Source organism: Carcharodon carcharias, chromosome 28 (genome assembly GCF_017639515.1).
Source record: "Carcharodon carcharias isolate sCarCar2 chromosome 28, sCarCar2.pri, whole genome shotgun sequence".
NCBI lineage: Eukaryota > Metazoa > Chordata > Chondrichthyes > Lamniformes > Lamnidae > Carcharodon > Carcharodon carcharias.
In genome coordinates this window covers 7484643-7500817 of record NC_054494.1, presented here as the reverse complement: position 1 = coordinate 7500817, position 16175 = coordinate 7484643, and the positions used below count along the sequence as shown (strand labels likewise).

The 16175-nt window shown below is 42.9% G+C and overlaps 1 protein-coding gene across 3 annotated transcripts in view; it reads right to left on the bottom strand.

The window, feature by feature from the left end:
- Window positions 1-16175, bottom strand: part of LOC121270814 (serine/threonine-protein phosphatase 2B catalytic subunit beta isoform) — a 75157-nt gene that overhangs the window by 40537 nt on the left and 18445 nt on the right. For 2 of the 3 annotated variants that reach the window (XM_041176269.1, XM_041176270.1), the window contains exon 2: window positions 6870-7070. In XM_041176269.1, the coding sequence (XP_041032203.1) occupies window positions 6870-7070 (201 nt within the window). Of the gene's footprint in view, window positions 1-205; window positions 314-6869; window positions 7071-16175 lie in introns of those variants that run through there. The other variant, XM_041176271.1, reaches the window with a different exon arrangement.

The following is a 16175-nucleotide window of genomic DNA, read 5'->3' as shown; positions in this document are numbered from 1 at the left end:
TAAAGTAATGTTAACCTTCAGACGGCTGCTACTCATCTTACACTCAGTGGTGTCTGTTGGGAATAATTTTTAATGCAAAATTATAATTTGCTTAATCAGGCATCAGTCAAATGATTGCTTACCATAAGAGGCTTAATCTAGATTGTGTGTGTGGGGCAGTGAGAAGAGCAATTACATAAATCACTTATACTAACAGTGTAGCTACCGTAAAATAAAAGATCAATTGTCTGAACTTTTTCTAGTGCATGGCAGCTGATGCAGCATCTGTAGTTCCTTGCAGTGATCAGTCTTGCTGACTAACTTCTCAACTAAGCTGGGAGCAAGAAGAAAAAAAATTAGAAGAGTGTCAAAACACAGGATAATTTTCAATTTATGCTTGTGCAGTACTGTGCCCTTCTCCAGCTTCATTAAATCTTACTTCACTAGGAATCTAATTTGTTGCAAAGAAATCTCCTAACCTTATTGAACACCCAGTGTCTTCCTCTACACAGGGTGCAAGATATAGAACGATCCATCCTTTGTAAACTCATTTAAAACTATGAAGTCTTGGGTTCCATCCTAAATTTTAACCATTCTTTCAAAAAGCTGACTGACCTGCTCCATGCTTACAGTAGTTTCTAGTTTTATTTTGAAGCTTCCAACGTACATTAGTTATCTATTTATCTTTTTAACTTTACCTTTGGTGGTATCTATGGAGAGCTAAAAAAATAAATGGCACTGAAAGGTGAATTGTGACAAGTTAGCTGCATGCATGAAGAGCTTTCATCAACCTGGGTGTCCGGCACTTGATGACTCAGCTCAATAAATTTACTTCAGAGATCACTCAGCATCCAGTGAGAGAGTGTACAAGCCCCTAGCTCACACAATGCTTAGGGTGCAAGGTATTTGGGGAATGCAGGTCGCAGAAACCAAATGGGAAGGGAATTTATTATTGCTTCAAGAATCTGATTACTTTTTGAAAAATTCACAAATCGAAAGTATATTTTCATTTCAGTGAGGCAGACTACTCAATCAGTTCCTTCAGCTCTGAGTGTCAAGAGAAGGAACAGCAAGGCATTTTCTGTCACCATCAATATCTTTTCAGGCCAGGTCCTGACTAGAACCACATTCAATCTTGCTATGAACAGTACACAAATCCAAACGTGGAGAAATTTTATAACTCTTCTTTATAATATGAATCAGAACCAGTAGCCAGATTATCAGTGATGAGTGCATGTTTACCTCTGACAGGAGAATCTTACAGCAGAGGAGGTCATCATTGGGTCCATCCTGTGCCAGCGTTGGCTCTTTGAAAGAACTATCCACTATTCCCACCCCCCCTCATTCTTTCCACACAGCCTGAAATGTGTTCCTGTACAATTAATTGTAGGCTTTGCTGGTCAGTACTAACCAGTTATTTAACCATCAAGGCCAAAACTGATCCAGATCTCAGTGGATCTTCAGTTAAGTCAATTTTCTTGTGGGGGTATCAGAGCAAAGGAAGAAAATCTGACTGTCCTTTTCACTGCATCACACAGGGTACAGAGGCCAATTGTTGCCCTGGATGACTTGTAGTCCAGGAGGGGAAGTGATGGCTTAGTGGTATTGTCGCTGGACCAGTAATCCAAAGACCCAGGGTAATGCTCTGGGGGCCCGTGTTCGAATGGTAGAATTTGAATTCAACAAAAATCTGGAATTAAAAGTCTAACGATGACCATGGAACCACTTTTGAATGTTGTAAAAGCCCATCCGGTTCATTAAGCCAGTTGTAACAAACCACTGAAAAGGACCACCCAGCATTAACCAAGGCACCGGAAACGACAACGGCAATCAACCCTGTAAAGTCCTCCTTACTAACATCTGGGGGAAGAGCTCTCACACAGACTAGTCAAAAAACAGCCGGACATAGTAATCCTCACAGAATCATACTTTACAGATGATGTCCCAGACACCACCCTCACCATCCCTGGGTATGTCCCGTCCCATGGGCAGCACAGGTCCAGCAGAGGTGGTGACACAGTGGTATACAGCCGGGAGGGAGTTCCCCGGGGAATCCTCAACAATCGACTCGAGACCCCATGAAGTCTTATGGCATCGGGTCAAACATGTGCAAGGAAACCTCCTGCTGATTACCATGTACTCGCCCCCCTCAGCTGATGAATCAGTGCTCCTCCATGTTGAACACCAATTGGAGGAAGCACTGAGGGTGCAGAATGTGCTCTGGGTGGGGGATGTCCATCACCAAGTGTGGCTCAGCCAAGCTGGCCAAGTCCTAAAGGACATAGCTGCTAGACTGGGTCTGCAGCAGGTGGTAAGGGAACCACCCAGAGAGAAAAACATACTTTACCTCATCCTCACCAACCTGCCTGTTGCAAATGCGTCTGTCCATGACAATATCAGAAGGAGTGACCACGATTATGGAGACAAAGTCCCACCTTCACATTGAGGATACCTCCCATCGTGTTGTATGGCACTACCACTGTGATAAATGGGACAGATTTTGAACAGATCTAGCAACTCAAGACTGGGCATCCACGAGGCACTGTGGGCCATCAGCAGCAGCAGAATTGTACTAAACACAAACTGTAACCTCATGGCCTGGTATATTCCCCACTCTGGGCAGGAGGGCATGCCAGGAGCGGCGCCAGGCATACCTAAAAATGAGGTATCAGCCTGCTGAAGCCAAAACACAGGACTACTTGCATGCTAAACAGCATAAGCAGCAAGTGATAGAGCTAAGTGATCCCACAACGAACGGATCAGATCTAAGCTCCGCAGTCCTGCCACATCCAGTCGTGAATGGTGGTGGACAATTAAACAACTCACAAATCTCCCCATCCTCAGTGTTGGAGGAGCCCAGCACATCAGTGCAAAAGATAAGGCTGAAGCCAGAAGTGCCGAGTGGGTGATCCATCTTGGCCTCCTCTGGAGGTGCCCAGCATCACAGATGCCAGTTAGATTCACTCCATGTGATGTCAAGAAACGGCTGAAGGCACTGGATACTGCAAAGGCTACGGATCCTGACAATATTCCAGCAATAGTACTGAAGACTTGTGCTTCAGGACTTGCTGCGCCCCTAGCCAAGCTGTACCAGTACAGCTACCTGGCTATGTGGAAAATTGCCCAGGTATGTCCTGTACACAAAAAGCAGGACAAATCCAACCCGGCCAATTACTGCCCCATTAGTCTACTCTCCATCATCACTAAAGTAATAGAAGGGGTCATCAACAGTGCTACCAAGCAGCATTTGCTTAGCAATAACCTGCTCACTGATACCCAGTTTGGGTTCTGCCTTGGTCACTCAACTCCAGGCCTCATTATAGGCTCGGTTCAAAAATCAACAAAAGAGCTGAGCTCCCAAGGTGAGGTGAGAGTTGACTGCCCTTAACATCAAGGCAGTTTTTGATAGTATGTGGCATCAAGGAGCCCTAGAAAAACTGGAGTCAATGGGAATCAGGGGAAAACTCTCCAGTGATTGGAGTTATACCTAGTACAAAGGAAGATGGTTGTAGTTGTTGGAATTCAATCATCTCAGCTCCAGGACATCACTGCAGGAGTTCCTCAGGGTAGTTTCCTCGGCCCAACCATCTTTAGCTGCTTCATCAATGACCTTCCTTCCACCATAAGGTTAGGAGTGGGGCTGTTCCCTGATGATTGCACAATGTTCAGCACCATTTGCGATGACTCAGATACAGAAGCAGTCCATGTCCAAATGCAGCAAGACCTGGACAATATCCAGGCTTGGGCTGACAAGTGGCAAGTAACATTCCACACAAGTGTCAGGCAATGAACATCTCCAACAAGAGAGAATCCAACCATCGCCCCTTGATGTACCATTACTGAATCCTCCACTATCAACATCTGAGGGTTACCATTGACCGGAAACTGAACTGTACTAGCCATATAAATACCGTGGCTACAAGAGCAGGTCAGAGGGTAGGAATTATGTGATGGGTAACTCACCTCCTGACTCTCCAAAGCCTGTCCACCATCTGCAAAGCACAAAGTCAGGAGTGTGATGGAATACTCCCCACTTGCCTGGGTGAGTGCAGCTCCCACAACACTCAAGAAACTTGACACCATCCAGGACAAAGCGGCCCGCTTGATTTGGCATCACATCCACAAACATTCACTCCCTCCACCACTGACGCACAGTAGCAGCAGTGTGTACCAAATACAAGATGCACTGCAGGAATTCATCAAGGCTCCTTAGACAGCATCTTCCAAACTCACGACCACTACCATCTAGAAGCACAAGGACAGCAGACAGATGGGTGCACCATCACCTGGAAGTTCCCCTCCAAGCCACTCACCATCTTGACTTGGAAATATATCACCGTTCCTTCACTTCGCTGGGTCAAAATCCTGGAACTCCCTTCCTAACAGCGCTGTGGGTGTGCCTACACCACATGTACTGCAGCAGTTCAAGAAGGCATCTCACCACCACCTTCTCAAGAGCATGGGCAATAAATGCTGGCCAGCCAGTGAAGCCCACACCCCATGAATGAATTTTTAAAAAACTAGCCACACCCCTAGCCAAGTTGTTTCAGTACAGCTACAACACTGGCGACTGCCTGACAATGTAGACAGCAGGACAAATCAAATCCAGCCACTTACTGCTCCATCAGCCTTCTCTTGATCATCGGCAAAGTGACGGGAGTGTTAAGTGTTAACAGTGCTATCAAGTGACACTTTACACGGCAATAACCTATTCACTGATGTTCAGTTTGGGTTCTACCAGGGACACTTGGCTCCTCATCTAATTACAGCTGTGGTCTAAACATGGGCAAAATAATTAAATTCCAGGGGTGAGGTGAGAGTGACTGCCCTTGACATCAAGGCACCATTTGACTGAGTGTGGATCTGGAAGCCCTAGCAAAATTCATGGGAAAATGCTCCACTCGTTGAAGTCATAAATAGCACAAAGGAAGATGGTTGTGCCTCTTGGAAGCCAATCATCTCAACCTCAGGGCATCGCTGCAAAAGTTCCTCAGGGTAGTGTTTTAGGCCCAACCATCTTCAGCTTCTTCATCAATGACTTCCATCACAGGGCAGATGTGGGATGTTCACTGATGACTGCACAACGTATAGCACCATTCACAGCTCCTCAGATACCAAAGCAGTCCGTGTCCATATGCAGCATGGCCTGGACAACATTCAGGCTTGGGCTGATAAGTGGCAAGTAATACTTGCGCCACACAACTAATAGACATGGCCATCTCCAACAAGAGAACACCATCTCCCCAGGACATGAAATGGCATTACTATCGCTGAATATTAACATCCTGGAGGTTGCCACTGACCAGAAATTTACCTGGACCAACAATTTAAATACTGTGACTACAAGAACAGGTCAGAGACTGGGAATTCTACTGTGAGTAACTCACCTCCTGACTCCCCAAAGCCTGTCCACCATCTGCAAGGCACAAGTCAGGAGTGTGATGGAATACTCTCCACTTGTCTGGGTAAGTTCAGCTCCAACTACACCCAAGAAGCTCGAAAGCATTGAGGACTTTTTAAAATTAATTCATGGAATGTGGGCGTCACTGGCTAGGCCAGTATTTACGGCTCATCCCTAATTTCTCTCGAGTAGGTGGTAGTGAGCTGCCTTCTTGAACCGTTGCAGTCTCTGAGGTACACTCACAGTGCTGTTAGGAAGGGAGTTCCAGGTTTTTGACCCAGCGATAGTGAAAGAACGGCGATATATTTCCAAGTCAAGATGGTGAATGGCTTGGTGGTGAACTTCCAGATGGTGGTGTTCCCATCTATCTGCTGCCCTTGTCCTTCTAGTGGTCATGGGTTTGGAAGTTGCTGTTGAAGGAGACTTGGTGAGCTCCTGCAGTGTATCTTGTAAATGGTACACACTGCTGCCATTGTGCGTCGGTGGTGCAAAGACTAAATGTTTGTGGATGGGGTGCCAATCGTGCGGGCTACTTTGTGCTGGATAGTGTCAAGCTTCTCGCCTGTTGTTAGAGCTGTACTCAACCTGCATGATTGGCACCCCATCCACCACCTTAAACATTCAGTCCCTCCATCACTGTGCACAGTGACAGCAGTCTGCACCATGCAGAAGATGCACAGCAGCAACTCGCTAGGCTTCCTTCGACAGCACTTTCCAAACCTGTTATTCTCTAATGCCTAGAAGACACAGGCAGCATATGCATGGGAACGCCACTATCTGCAAGTTCTCCTCTGAGGTATACACCATCCTGACTTGGAACTATATCACCGTTCCTTCACTGCCATGGGATCAAAATACTCGAACTCCCTTCCTTAACAGCACGTGTACCTACACCAGATGGGCTGCAGCAGTTCACTGATCAGGCTCACTACCACCTTTTCAAGGGCAATTATGATGAGCAACAAATGCTGGCCTTGCCAGTGATACTTTTTAAAAATTCATTTACAGGATATGGGTGTCGCTGGCTGGGCCAGCATTTATTGCCCATCCCTAATTGCCCTTGAGAAGGTTGTGGTGAGCTGCCTTCTTAAACTCACTACCAATGAAAGAACAAAATTAGCTAATTTCACACTGACCTTCAATCAATACTGGGACCTTTTGGCTTGTATGGTGTAGCTCCTACACCCAGTCAGCTATCTGGCAAGCACTAAAAATGCATTTAAACAGTGAATTCTTAAGTTTAATGATTTACTTTAGAAAAGGAGCCAAATTCCAGAGTGGCGGCCTTAGGGCTAAAGAGGACACCGCGCGCACACACAAAAACGCTACACTGCCTCAAGAAATTCCATTGGGCAGCAATATTAAAATAGATCATCTATTTCAGCTGAGCTTTGCCTTAACTAGGTTTCTAATAGGAGTGAGAGGGAGGAGAGAGAAGGAATATAACACATTCAAATCAGCAGGCACAGGAAGTAAACTGGCATCATACCTGTTATTGGTGCTTCCACTTCAATCATGGTCTTTTCTCTCCGCAGGATTTCAGCTCCATCATTAATAATTCTAAGTGCAATTTCTTCCTCTACCCGACCTTCTTTAATTAAATGATTTTTCAAAATGTCCACCCTAGGTTTGCCACTGACGTCGAAGACCTCCTCAGATGTCAAGCGATGAGTTGGTGGAAAGGGGACAGCTGCAGGAGGGAGACGCAGAGCAAAGAAAAATGTGTTAATTGCTTCTGAATAAAAATGGGATGACGCTGAACCAAAAACCAAAGGCAATGCAAAACATTGTATAGTTCCAATGCTGAACGAGTTGGCAATGTGGAATAGGGAAAGGATGAGACAAAACTATATCACAAACATCTCTCAGTGTCAAATATTGACGAATCCTCTAGAGCTCCTGGTAGCTCAAAGTGATCGACATGAAAAAGTTTTGTTCCTCACTCTGCCACCTGTCACCAATTGTGGTTTAACCCCGATGGTTTAGCGGATAAAGAGACTGATCAGTGTAGCCCTATGCTACATTGCCCATGAGGTTCAGGCTTGATCTGTAATGAGGGCTAAACTGATTTCAAGCAATAGGACTCTACAGCTCAGTGCTTCAGGGATGAGGGAGGGAATAATAATCAGTGAACTGCTCACAATATTGGGCATCACCATTCAACTCCTGTTGGAAAATGCACAGAAAATGGTTGAGGAAAGGAATGAGATAAGTTGTGAGGCCCCACCTGGTTGAATAACCTGTCAACTCATCATTTAGGTCAATACATGGGCAAGGTACTGCAAGGTAGCTGCCAACAACTGAGCAAAAAGGGAGGGGGAAAAAAAAACAATGAAAATTAAAAAACAATATTTCATGGAACCGATGATATATGCACAACCTATTAAATCAACTGTAATACTTATCAAATTTCCAGCTAAATTAAAAGGTGTCTCAAGTCCTATTGGTAATTCATTCAAGATACAAACCCTTAAGTGCAATACAAAGAATTATCATGAAATGTAATTTCAAACCTTAGTTACTAAACTGGCTCATTTTGAAGTCTCTGCTTTTCCAAAAGAAACAAGCTCTTAAATAATAACTCATGCCAGCCTGCCTCGGTTGGCTTCACTCTCATCTAAATCAGAAGATTGTGGATTCAGTCCCACTCCAGTATTTCAGCACATATCCTCAGCTGACACTATACTGACTCGAAGTGCCATCTTTCAGGGAAGTCATTAAACTGAAGCCCAGATCGTCTGTTCAATGGATGTAAAACATTTCATGACATTATTTGAAGGGTAGCAGGGAGTTCTCTTGGTGTCCTGATCAACATTTGTCCCTCAACCATCACTACCAAAAACAGACTAACTGGTGATTCATCTCATTTGCTGCTTGTGGGCTTACATAACAAGAGAGACTGCGCTTCAAAGAGTTAGTCATTGGTGAGATACATCTCGTAACGTCCTGACGATGAGACATGACCCTAAATAAATTCAAGTTCCTCCTTTATAGATAAGCCAGTATAAATTCTCAATTTGTATTCGTATCATTAGAACATTCTGATCATTACAAGATGAAACTACATGCCTACGAAAGGAATACCAAACACATCGCCTTTAAACATTTATGAACACATGGCATACACACCCAATTTGGTTGTTTGCCAAGTAAGAAGAGAAGGGTGAGTCACAGGTAGTTGGTAGTTATGGGACAACATTAACCTTATTGATAAGTGGTGTGTTCATTTTTAACAAGGGTTAAGATGAGGCAGTAACTGGAAAGCACTTGCATTTGTGTGCACTGCCCCCACAAACCCCTTCTGCCAGCTGTTGTCGTATTAACAGGTTAGTGCTCATATGGACAGTGCACAGCAAAACCCTCTTCTAGTCTAACTGCTTAGTGTATTGAGCACAGGAGAGGGCTGTAACAGCATGAAAACCAATAAAATGCCTGTTATATAACTAGGTCAGACATTTCTACTGCTATGGAGTAAAATCCTCAACGACATCTGCCTGCAAGTGTGGAGAAAGGGAAGGCTGGTCATCTTTTCTCTCAAGTGCCATGAACTGCATTACTAAAATTCAATATCTGTACACGGTAACACTTGCGAATTTGTGGCTTCGTCAGGTTCGGGATGTGTTGGACAATCACCATCAGCTCCAAACACTCCCAGGTAGGTGCAGTATGGTTACAAACAAAGTAAAGAATCCTTTCCTGCAGCTCAGCAATGCCGCTCAGTATCAACTTCACACGAGCAACCCTTACAACAGATGATGTCCAAAGTACCTGCCTTACACTTAATGCAATTTTGCCAGGTTTAAATAATTCTAAATGACTTTAAAAAATTTTTTGGATGTGGCTCACTCTGGTAAGTTCAGCACTTGCTGTCCACCTCTTGTTTCCCTCAAGGAGATCATGGGCCATTTCCCTCAAACTGTTGCAGCCGATATGGTGAAACACGCCACATAGTGCTGCACGATAGCAAGTTCCAGGATTTTCATCCAATGACAATGAAGGAATAGCAATTTCCACTTTGCCATGTTTGTTAAGTTGCACTGCATTCAAACTATTGAATAATCTAATTTCTTTTTTGACTGCAAAAAATGACTTTAAATTGCAGTAGCAGCTTGTATTCCATTGGAAGAAAGACAATCATTTGTATGACACCTTTTACACCCTCAGGGTGACCCAGTGTTTTATAGCCAATGATGTACTTTGAAACGTAGTCATTGATGTAACATAAGGAACGCAGTATCCAATTTGCGAATAGCAAGCGCCCACAAACAGCACTGAGATGAAGATGAGATCATCTGTTTTAATGATGTTAACCGAAACAAATATTGGCCAGGATATGTACGTCTGCTTGTTAGAGCAGATGAGATCCTGCTTTAACATCTCATCTGAAAAACAACACCTCAGACCGCAACACTCCCTCATTTTCCTTTATGGCTATGACAAATGCGATGCTGCTCTATTCATTTTTTTCACTTCAAGCCCATCATTAATGAGCTTTCTTGTTGCCTCCTTTCAGTTCCAATTATGCAAAACTCATGCAGGAAACTGATCCCAAAAGAAGCAGCCTGGGGAAATCAAGGATACCCTTACTGGGGAACCCCTGCTGCTGGATCACATCAATCACAACTTCTGGAGAGGCAATCATTGCAGCCAAAAATACAAACGAGTCAAAAGACAGGTTGTTTACCATATAGTATAACATTTAGGATATAGTGTTTCTAATTGCACTACTGGAAAGAACTTAGTTCGATATCGTGTGTTAAGAGATTTGCGGTGGATGGAGGGGGGTGGGAAACGGGGATGGGGGGGACAGGAAGGAGAGAATTGAATCTGCAACAGTATTGAAGAAAAAACTGTCATTATGAGGAAGTATGCAGTACAAGTGTGAAGACAGGGAACGCTGGAAAACAGCACAAGCAACCAAGGAGTCCGAGCACTGAATGTAGGTTTTCACAGTATTAGATTGCTATTTGAAAAAGGTCTAACTTCTGACAACGTATTACTGTGGAATTTTCCTGCGCAAACATCCTACAATCAAGTGTGCCTTCCACACAAGTTCATTTTTTTTCTATTTTTACCTCTTTTGAAGGCTCTACCTTCTACTGGGGCATAGTTCTTCAATACCTCGCCCAGGCAGTCAATCTTTATGACTGAGTTTAGGATTTGGGTATCCAAACTGTGCCCCTCTAGCCTTGGGTTACTTGGCCCAAGAAACCCTTGCAACTAAATTTTCTGCTTGCATTCACTTCTTGCTCCACAGGCTTCGCTTGCCTTAATTTTAAAGGTCTGGAGTTTGAGATAGCACTGTTTACTCATTGGTGAAGAACTAGGTGTTACAACTATGTACCTTAAAACACGACAAACATGTGGAAATCAGTTACGCAGACGAGTGCAACTTTTCATGCATACAAGAACTTAAAATGAAGAGGACAGCTTCACTGCTGCTTAAAGATGTCCCCAGTGACAACAAAATTCATAAAGGAGTGAACTAATCACACTTCTGCTTCTTTTAAAGTACAAATTTCAAATTTATGTTTATCATCATTGTTTCTGTATCTTGCCGATCCAATCTAGGCAGCTACCTTATAAGGTACAGAAAAGGTGGCCTGTGTTTAACAAGTTGGAAAGATATTGATTATGAAAACAAAATTAGAAAGTTCTCCTCTTCTCGAAAAAGCAAACGACAGCCAAAAATTAAGACTACTCTAACACAAATACTTAGGAAAGGATAGAGAAATAGCAATGTATTAAAGGATGCAGAAACATTAACATTTTAACTGCATCACCAAGTTACGTTTGTATTAGCAGCTCAAGATATATGCAAATTGATGAAAACATTCATTTAAACTTTATGCGGGATAAAACTTTCAAAAACTTCTCAACTAAATAGTGGCGGGTGGCTGTGTGACCATGGAAGGACTGCACATTCGTTCTTGGAATGTGAATGACACTGACAGGGTTACATTTATTTTCCATCCCCAGTCACGAGGCTGAGACACATAAAAGTGAACTTGGAAGTGATGGGCATTCACACAACTTGTGTTTCTTGTTCTTCTTAGTGGTAGAGGACAGGGGAGCAACTGCTGGTGAAGTAACATTGTTGAGAGCAGTGCATCTTGCAGGTCGTAAAGCGCCAGTGTTGAAGGGGGTGGATATTGGGTGAAGTGGCAGGGAGTGTCAATCAAGTGAACTGCTCTCTCCTGGATGATGGTGAGCTTATCAAGTGTTATTGCATTCGAAGTGGTGAATATTCCAGTGGACCTCAGTCCTGTAATGTGGAGGCTTTGAGGGGTCAGTAGGTGGGTTAGCATTGACTTGTAATTATGGAAGTGTTCACAAATTGTTAAAGCTGATCAATATCAACAACTTATGTGAACTGTTTAGCAGAAGTGATGTGTTCAGAATTAAATAACTGGCTATTGCAATGTTGCTTTGTCTGGGGTGGAGTTAAAAGGTTTTGTTACATTCAGTGTACTTTCAACAGCAGATGGTCGCCACTCCTGCCAATGATGACACATTATCATATAATAGAGCCAAACACTGTACATCCAGCAGTTTCCAGGGCCTGACTTTTCCTGGACCTGAGCATAACCAGTGCCAGCAGAAATAGCAGGGCTCCTTCCCAATGCTCCATTAGAGATCAGGTTACTAGTAGAGAAAAACCAGAGGTGGGGGGTGGCGCATAGCTATGAAGGTTGTTTCCCTCAAGGCCATTCTCCCAGCGATCCAACACCAATATAAATACAGTTAAAGAGAACTAGAAAGTGAACACAGGGAGAAGGTGACAATGAGTAAGAAAAAGTATTTTATATAAAACAGATGTCTGGGAATTCTGTTACAGATCAACAATCTTGGGGTTATGTTTATAATATAAAGTACTTGAGCGCTGCTGTAACCAAAATCTTGACACAAGTTTTACTATGGTTGGAATGAACATTCCAACAAGTTTCATCCTGGAAAAAGGGTGAAATCAAGAGATGCAAGCAACTGCTTTGATAAGCACAGCCTCCAATAAGTTACACTATCTTTTTTGGGAGATGCAGCACATAGGTCCAGCAACAAAGGATAAATACAGAAGCAAGGCACTAAAAAGCTGTACACTGTATCTCTCCCACACACCCTAATCATTTCCCTTGGCATACCCCTCATTTCTGCTTCCTTAAGTCCAAAGGATGCAGATTTGAATGTTTTTGGAAACAACTGGTTTAACCATCCATTGCCATATCTGGCTGGACTACTTAAAGCATTACTGGATATGATCCCTGTTACTAAAACCACTTACTATTCAAACGTCATCCAGAAGGAACATTTTCATGCAGCGATCTGGAATGAACTGCCTGAGAGCGTGGTGGAGGCAGGTTCAATTGAGGCACTCAAAAGGGAACTCAATAATTATCGGAGAAGGATGTGTGCAGGGCTTTGGGGAGAAGGTGGAGGAGTGGCACGAGGTGAATTGCTCCCTCAGAGAGACAGCACAGACAGAATGGGTTGAATGGCCTCTTTCTGCGCATGTAGCCATTTTATGATTCTATCATTGTAGAAGAGGGACTTAACATACAACTTGCCCTTCTAGGGCATAGACCTGTGACTGGGCTGTTCGTGCTCCATGTGATCACAGTTCAAGCAGAGCAATTACCAGCACCTAAAATAGAGCTCCGTATTTATATCAGGATAGCGCAAGACAACTGAGCGGATTATGGAAACCTATCCCCACCTTAGACCTCTCAGAGGATTGTGCTACCTCAGCCACCTTATGGAGTTTATACAGGTCAGCGGTTCAATCCCAGGCTTGTCCCTCGTTGCTTTCATTGTTTCAGTCACAGTTGGCAGGAGCCCACTAATACCATCACCATTGATGGAAATCCCACTTAGTCTTTTCCTGCGCCCTCAGTACAAAATTAGCAATGGTACCTGACTGTTCCATAGATCTCTGCTTAAACTTATTCCCCTGAATCAAAGCCGACAGCCTCAATGCACATTAACATGCGAACAGAGTTTTACTTCAATCATTGTTGCATCATTTTCAAACTGAGTTTGTAGATTGCAAGAGGGATACTTTCTGCTCTCGCTATTATCAATGGAATTGAGTGAAACAGGTTCAGATTCTCATCATGTAATTTAATACATGATCGCTGCTTAGCTTTGCTTAGATGTCAGAAATCTGTTATTTGCAGGATATACAATTACACAGCAGCAACAATGATCAATATATAGATTACTGCCCTCCTCGTATTCACTTTAGAATAGGGAATGTTGGGAAAACCATGCTTTTGGTTGCACAACTTTGTAACCAGGCATTTCCTTAGTTCCACAGTCGCAATACTATAGGTAGCTTCCTTCCTGGTTGGACCAAATGGCCTTATTCTGTGCTGTACACGCTATGTAATTCCTAAGTCAACTAAAGAGGGGGATCCTCAAATCAGTAAACTTCAGAATAAGCAGAACTACGAGTTGATTTGGATCTTACTGTGTTGAACTCGAAACATGCTGCACTCAGTCTAACTTGTTCTTCTTCATGATCTTCAAATACATAAAAATTCACAGAAGGTACAAAACAAAACAGGCCATTTGGCCCAATCTGTCCATGTTGGTATTTATTCTGCATGCAAGTAAACAGTTCCAATTACATTCACCCAGCCTGTTCCTAAAACCTGGCAACCCCTTTTTCTTCATCTACCTATCCAATATAATCTTGAATATTGATATCTACCTTAATCACTAATCTTGGAAGGAAATACCACAGCCTCTTCGGTCAAGTCTCTCCTGCCCTCTATACTAAATGTCTTGCATTCAATCCCATATCGCCTCATTCTTGACCCAGTGGAATTCCTTACTCCAGTCAGTGTCACCATCTAGCTCCTGAGTCACCCAGTGTTCTAACATGTACTTTCCAATCTTGGTGCTAGCCTGCTCTATGAACTGTGACCTTCTCCAAACTAAAAACAAATAATCTTGGGGAGAAGGTGAGGTGATTCTACCAATTCTCTGCATAACAGCAGAGATGCTAACAAAATAAGTTACCCTGACATTCTAGCACCCAAAATGAATGGCAGGAATCTGTTGGAAATTCTAAATATCAAATACACAAATGAAAATCTCTCCCTGATGTTGGTCTAAGCTCCATTTGCTGTAAAGTTTAGGATATATGCAATATATCTTTCTCTCCTAAATTTTTACAAGAACATCTTAAGCTAGTGTTAGTGGCACCTCCATATTTTATAGAGGTGTTTTTTTTCAATGAATACAATATTTTGGACGCTGACTATAAAACAAAACACTGAAATTGTCCAAAGTATGCAACATAAAATTATCTGCATTCAAAATTCCTTCATTTTTCTTCATTTATATGACAATCAAGTCATAACGCTCACATTGGCGCAATCACTGGCCACAACCCTAAGACTGCTATTTTCTGAACAATCACTTTAGTGATGGGAAGCAAATTTTCTTTCCTCTCCAATTTTCTCCCTTGGAGTTTCAGGCTCCCTCCCACTGGCGATTGATTTAAATGAAAATTGGAGTCCTCTAGCACCCAGTGAACTGGCTATTTCTCACACGAGGGATGGCACACCACTCAGATACAGGTCAGCTCAGTTCATACCCCCACCTGAACTCTGATCAAAGGTTGAAAGGGTACTGGCTGCTCCTGAGCTTCCCACTTAGAAGGATACTTATTTGTAGACAGAGTTCTGGGTGTCACACAAACAACAGTAACCATTTTCCCAGTTAGGTGAGCCGAAATGGCAGGAATCTTTAGAACAAACATCTCCTGCCTGCTAAAGAATTTCATTTTTGTACTCATCAAAGTGAGAGATATTTGACTGGAGGAGGGGAGGTTGGGAAATTGAATTTATTTTGGTACCACTGTCAAGTATAGAATGACAAGATAAAGGGTGAATTTCCGCACTCACTATAATCCTCCAGCAATGTACCCAAACCCAATCCATCAGTGAGGCATTTGTTTCCACTTCCGACATTAACCACTTGTGATCTCTGGAGGTATGGTGACATTTAGCACTAAATTTGGAGCCGTTTTGTGCTGAGGGTACTTGAGGATTTGGTTTTGCATGGATCTGGTACATACAGGAGGTGGAGAGCTTCATGCCAGTGTCTAATCAACGTCAGCACCTGCAGCATTTTTTACATCAAGAAGTCCCAAAGCAGTTCATAGCAAACTGTTTTGGTGTGCAATCACTGTTGTTTTGTCATCAAACAGGTAATCCGAATCAAAAACAAAATTGCAAATGAAATTAATGACCAGTTACTAGTATTTAGTTAAGGGATGAACGTTGACCAGAAGATAATGCTGAAATATGCCTAAAGTGCATATACTTATACTAAAATCTAATACTAATCATGTTAAAGGTTTATATGTAAGTCTTCAAAAGGTTTGCTATACCGAAAGTTTACTGAGAACTATGGAAGGCAACATAGAAATACTTGAGTTATGGGCTGGCAAACTGCACATCCATCCATCCAACAGGCCATGCTTGTACCTGTACATGATTTCTTAAATTCAAGCAGAACAGCAGAAGACTGCAGAAAAGTGTTTCTCCCAACAATATTCACCACTGGTCCTCCATCACAACATTTGGTGGTAGAATTCAATTTGAACCTGTTTTAATGGGCAAAACGGTTTTATGCATTTTGTGCTCAAGTCACAGGATTTTTGTGCTAATAAATGTAATGCTTCCCATTTCAGATTAGGTACAGCAGGATAAATCTGCCTCTCCTTTACCAAAAATATACTTCAGTTGAAAACCTGCTGCGCCAATTCGACACTTTTCCATTCCTACAG